We start from the raw sequence: 6,000 nt of genomic DNA, 5'->3' as shown, positions 1-6,000 counted from the left end.
TTCTTCTTCTGAAAAGGTTTCGTGTCCAACGCTGGCTGTACACAATGTGAAACTTGAAATGAAAGCACAGACGAGGACAAGCAGTGAGTAATGTAGCTGAATCAAGCACACTGCAGTAGTGTCTTTTCTTTTTTTCATTTTTTTTTTTCATTATTTACCAGCAGCCGGGGCGGAGTCACAGTCCAGTCATAGATGTGGGTGGGATTTTGAGCTGCGATCACACCTCGCCGATGTCCATATATGGTTCGTGACGTCACGCGCCGGAGGTCCCATTCACATAAAACTGATCGGCCGGAATCCCCTTAGAGGACATGTAGGCACAGACGAGCACGGGACTCCTCGCTCAACCGAAACCGCCGTGTCAGATTATTCTTTAGGCAATAATAACAAAAAAACTCCTAGGCGTCAAAATGAAAGTCTCCAGCATAGACTGCCGGCGTCTGAGAAAAATCATCAGGAAGGAGTGTGGGAGCTGCCTTATTGTGGATTGCCGACCTTATTTCTCATTCACGAACTCCAACATCAAAGGCTCTGTCAATGTCAATCTGAACTCAGTGGTGGTCCGGAGGTCTCGAGGAGGGCCGGTGCCTCTGCAGTTTGTCATCCCGGATGAGAGAGCCCTGTTTCGGCTTCGGGAGGGGAGCATATCGGCTATCATAGCTCTGGATGACCGGACGTCCCACTGGCAAAAGCTGAAAAAAGACAGTGTAGCACAAATAGTAATAAACACTCTGTCACATCTAGCGAGCGGGGCAAACATCTGTTTCCTGAAAGGTGAGAACTTTGGGATTTTTTTTTTTTACTGATTTAATACGTAAAATAACACTATCACTTTGTCAAGTTGTTGTTTCAAAACCAAATTGTAAGAAAGCGTCATTTGGCAAACTTTGTATCAAGGTGCCTCTTAATCAAACTGTCTTTTATGGTTCCATTTCAAGTTCAATTGGTCTGTAGTTTCTAAAAGATAGTAGAATATTAATACTGTGTAAAATGTCACAAACTCTGTGAGGTGTAAGGAAATTATTATCTCCGTCGGTGTCTATTTTAAGCCACTTAAACCCACACATATCTTCTTATAGTTTATTTTACTTTATAACATTAAGGTCAAGTCATCTCTCTCGCCTTGTGTTGAGAACATTTTTCTCTTCTCACTTCTTGGGGAGATAAATGTCCTGCGTGCGTCAACGGAGCGGATGAGTCAGTGCGGGAGAAACGCAGGCGAATTGGTGGTGCAACGTCTTTCATTGATAAAAAAAAAAAGAAGAAGAAGAAGAAGAAAATGAAATCCCCATTTGAACCAGTTCTTAAATAAATCCATCGGGGGTTGTGATAATGTATTGAAACACTTCCCCGTCATCCTGTCACCTTTGCGTCCTCAGGATGTTTCCCCTGAAAGGATTACCGGTCCTTCAAATGCGGGCTCCTGTAATTAATTACGCGCTTATAATCAGGTTATAAAGGTTATAATCCTGGTGCTGTTAAGACTGTTTCATAAACTATTTCACAAGATGTGTAGATTATGTGTGCAGAATTATTCTAAGCTTATTTATTATTACACTATGTGCTCATGCCCCCCCCCTCCTTTTCTTTCTCTCAGGAGGATACGAGAACTTCCACTCTCAATACCCTGAACTTTGCACTGAGGTGAAAACCGTCGACCAGAGCGGAAGTGAAACCGAGAAAAGAGTCAACAGCCACAGTGAGAAGCTTTCTCACCACAAACCAGATTACGATCAGGTATGGAAACACCCTTTACAATACACTTCCCACTCTCCCACGCAAGAGCACACATCCATCCACCTGCCAGTTTTTATTTCATTTTTAACCTTATCCAAAAAAAAAAAAGAAGAAGACAACCCCACATCCTGCTGACATAAGAGAGACTTATATTTGGCATCATAACATTTTCTCAACATAGCCTACATGTGACCTTCACTGCTCCCCAGAAACCTCATATGTGGCTGACCAAAAAAAAAAAAAAAGGTTGGGGGGCATTGAGTGATGCCCAGCTGACACCAGGACCCCTCACAGAGAAAAACACTCTTTCATCTCTGACCTTTCTTCTATCTCCTCCACTGCCCAAATAGAAAGCATGTGGCTGCTTCACATCTGAGGGCGCACCCTATTGTGTCTGTAGTTGACATATCATGGATTATTTCACTTAAGGGTTTATATAATAGTGCATTTTGTCTGCAGCAGAACATAATGTTCTCTGCTCTGCAGCAGGTGTTTGGATGTTGTGGCTTGGATGGGTGCAAACTCTCAGGAGTGGATTATGGATATTATCGAGGACTAGGGTCCAGTGTTTTGTCTGGTGGCCATGGAATCACACAGTGTTATATATCCTGGTCCTTATCTACATGAATTCACGTCTCTTTTTTTTCCCCTCCTCTCATTCTCAGGGTAAACCTGTAGAGATCCTGCCTTTCCTCTACCTCGGTAGTGCCTACCATGCCTCCAGACAGGACTATCTCAGCGACCTTCACATCACGGCCTTGCTCAACGTGTCACGCAGGGACATGCAGCCGACCAAGGGCCACTATGACTACAAGTGGATCCCGGTGGAGGACAGTCACATGGCCGACATCAGCTCTCACTTCCAGGAAGCCATAGAGTTTATTGGTGAGTTGAAGTGAATATTTTCTGATTCAACTCTATGTGTGTGTGTGTGTGTGTGTATCTGTGTCTGAAATCCAGACAGTGGACGGGTTCACTCATCCAAGTTAGAGAGGGAAATAAATACACCACCACCAAGATAGAGTCTTTTCCTGGAATAACGTCAACCTCAGCTTCTGTATATTTATAGTGAAACATCACCCCAAGGAGTCTTAAAAAACTACCCAAGCTGAGCTGAGTCACCTATACATAGGTGTCTTTATTTTTGCCTCTTATCATAAGCCCCCTTTTTGCCGCCTCTCACCTGCTACCATTCACAAATAGAGGGCTATAAAAAAGCCAGCTGTAATCAGTTTAACTTGATCGCCTGCCTTCAATCCCCCATCAACATATCCAGCCAGTCTGCTTTCATTCAGGATTTGCTCACTTCCCCCGTCCTCCTCCAACCTCCCTCCATTCCTCCCCCGTATTAACTTGAAAAAGACGCTCCCATGCCGTCATCGCCTCCCAGGCCTAATCTCTGTGGCTTACTCTACCGGGTGTGGCCAAGTCACTTTGACAACTGGGTGAGCTGTTCGTGTTTAGTAATGGCCGGGTGGAGGAGGTTACACACACACACACACACACACACACACACACACACACACACACACACACACACACACACACAGAGTCAAACACAGTTGTTTATGATGGTTGAGTGGAGGATAAAAGATAGCTGACTGACACACAATGAGAACGCACAGTTGTTGCACGCTTGCAGGTGGGAATCATTGATGGGCCGAGGGCAGCAGGTAGGCTAATGTGTTACAGAGGAAGAGAGAGTGTGTGGGAGATGAGAGAGGTTCTGGATAATAGCAGCAGCAGCAAAAGATGTACACAACGTGCTGGTGGCTATTTATAGCCAGGCATAACCAAGAACAGAGCTCACCCACAAGCCGCTAGGCTGACCGGTATTGGGTGGCTCCTATTGTTGGTATTGTGCTTTGTTTGGGGATGCAGCTTAATTTTAGTGTGTCTTTGTGTAAGCCAGTCCATTATTATATAAGGCTGAAAATTGTTCCAGGGACAGGTTTAGCCTACATCCAAAGAGGAAGAATTTACCAAACAATGCCAAGTGATTAGAAATGCGGTGCACACAAATCCTCACCAAACCCCAAACGAAAATCAATCACCAATCAGAAATCTCTCTGACCTGGTTGCTGATGTACAGTCAGAGAGGAGATAATAAATATTATTGACCTAGTGGATGAAAGCAGCTGCCGAAGCACGTCATGACATCTCCAGCCAATAAGGGCGCATCGCTCGGTGATGGCCATTAAAACACCAACCGCCGCCGTCACTCCCCTTTTTTTTTTTATTTAGCCCACATCCCTCTCTCGTTGCATCCTCCACTCCAGATGGGAAGTTCATGATTCATTCATGCGGTTTATCGAGGATCAGACATGTCAGAAATCATCGTCATTCCCCCTGCAGTAGCTCTCGGGAGCTGACAGAAGTGGCCCTCAATGTTTTGTTTAATAGAAAGAGAGAGGCACATGTGTTGGTGGAGCTAAATGTCTGTAGGCGGTTCAAACTTTGAGACAGACGTGTAGACGGAGACATGTAGGTGTTTGCTGCAGTTGTAAGAATTAGCAAAATCTTGAGATGTGTCATGAGCGACACTTATGCAGATGACAGAAAGTAGATTTTTTTCGTGTGGGCATTAGAACATACAGATAAGTGTGTAGGAGTGATGCAGCTTTAAATCAGAACACACATCTCTGCACCACTGTGAACTTTGCAACAACACCCAGCGCCTCCACATCAGTGTAGGAGAAAGAAAGTCTTGTGTACATATGCACTCTGTGACTCAGACATGTCTCACAAGTGTCTCTGTGTGCACAAATGAAACTGGTATAGGATGTGTGTACATGGCTGCACACCGACAAGGATGGTGTTCCTGTTTGTCTATAATATCCTGCTGTGAGTGTGTGTGTGAGAGAGAGAAAGAAACTAAATGAGCAGAAAGGCGTTTGCATTAATAAGTGAGTGGGAGTAAGGAGTAGGCAATGATTACACTGTTAAAATGTGATTTTTCATTTTTCATTAAAACTCTCTGTTGATTGATTTTAACCTCTCCATCACATAGCTTGACTTTAAAAAAAATGTCAATTACAGACACACAAACAAAACTAAATTATTTCTTTTAATAATGAAATTGATGTTTGATTTTGTGCAGCAATTTTGCTGATGATCACAGAAAGAAATACAAATTGTGCCCCCAGATTATTAACGTTCTTCTTCTTCTTCTTCTCCTTCCAGATCACGTAAAGCAATCAGGGGGAAAGGTCCTTGTCCACTGCGAAGCAGGCATCTCTCGCTCACCTACCATCTGCATGGCCTACATCATGAGGACGCAGCAGCTGCGGCTGGATGCAGCCTTCGACATCATCAAGCAGCGTCGGGCAGTCATCTCTCCCAACTTCAGTTTCATGGGTCAGCTGCTGCAGTTTGAGTCAGAGGTTCTCTCCATGGCCCCGGCTCATGCCGCCACACCTGAACCGGCTACACCCTGCGCCCCGGAGTCCGCCTCCTTTTTTGCCAATGACTTCACCACCACCTTCAACACCAAAAACTTTGAGCCATCTGTGTTCACCCTCCCTACCTCTTACCTGCAGGCCCCGGTCCACCACCAGTTCAAACTGAGCCCAATAACTGCACTGCCTTAAAATGAACTGTGACTGCTTGTAGTCTTACTTGAAAAAAATAAAATAAAAAAATAAAAAACAATGCTGTCTGTGTGCCTGGTGTTGAAACCAGCAGAGCAGATAGACTGGAGATCATCAAGAGAGAAGATGATAGTATTTAGTTCATGGGCTTATGAAACCTATGGGCTACAGACATTGACGCTGTTTTCCTGTCTTCTGAACTGCAGTGATGAAACAACACAGCACAGTAATAAACTGCAATATACATGCCTTAGGTTGATATTGTGATTTATTTGCCTATTCACAAATACAGTCAGGCATTTAAACCTAATTTATTTGAAAATTACAGTCCGTCTGATTTTTTTCAATAATGTGGATGTTGATATGTGTTTAATAAATGTTTTCACCACTAAAATAAAGTTGTTGTCATGTGATTATTGTAGCATCATGTAGTGGTTGCTCATGGGTCTATAACTGAGAACTCTACTGTAGTTTGTACTGTACTTTTAATAAGTTGCATTTACAAGTCCTGACAGGGCAGGCACAACAACGGGAGGGGCAACAGTGACACCTGCAGTGACTGAGATAGCCTTTATGTGCAGATTTAGATCAGCTGCATTGCTTCCATTCATAGTCAGACTGAATATTTCTATATCCTTGGTCAACAAGTTAGTGCACCCAAGTGTTACCCAAG

General features: G+C 43.9%; 1 protein-coding gene across 1 annotated transcript; it reads left to right on the top strand.

The window, feature by feature from the left end:
- The first annotated feature begins 294 nt into the window (after positions 1 to 294).
- Positions 295 to 5,725, top strand: dusp5 (dual specificity phosphatase 5). Its single transcript, XM_010734878.3, has 4 exons — positions 295 to 774; positions 1,598 to 1,737; positions 2,403 to 2,622; positions 4,921 to 5,725. The coding sequence occupies exons 1-4, from the start codon at positions 411 to 413 to the stop codon at positions 5,325 to 5,327; spliced, it is 1,131 nt and encodes a 376-aa protein (XP_010733180.3). The 5' UTR covers positions 295 to 410; the 3' UTR covers positions 5,328 to 5,725.
- The last annotated feature ends 275 nt before the right edge of the window (positions 5,726 to 6,000 follow it).

Source organism: Larimichthys crocea, chromosome X (assembly GCF_000972845.2).
Source record: "Larimichthys crocea isolate SSNF chromosome X, L_crocea_2.0, whole genome shotgun sequence".
Classification (NCBI taxonomy): Eukaryota; Metazoa; Chordata; class Actinopteri; family Sciaenidae; genus Larimichthys; species Larimichthys crocea.
This window is presented reverse-complemented; position numbering and strand designations above follow the sequence as displayed.

Coding starts and splice junctions, on each gene's coding strand:
- dusp5 (XM_010734878.3), top strand. CDS start 411: ATGAAAGTCTCCAGCATAGACTGCCGGCGTCTGAGAAAAATCATCAGG. Junction 775..1,597: donor AAACATCTGTTTCCTGAAAG/GTGAGAACTTTG, acceptor TCTTTCTCTCAG/GAGGATACGAGAACTTCCAC. Junction 2,623..4,920: donor GGAAGCCATAGAGTTTATTG/GTGAGTTGAAGT, acceptor TTCTCCTTCCAG/ATCACGTAAAGCAATCAGGG.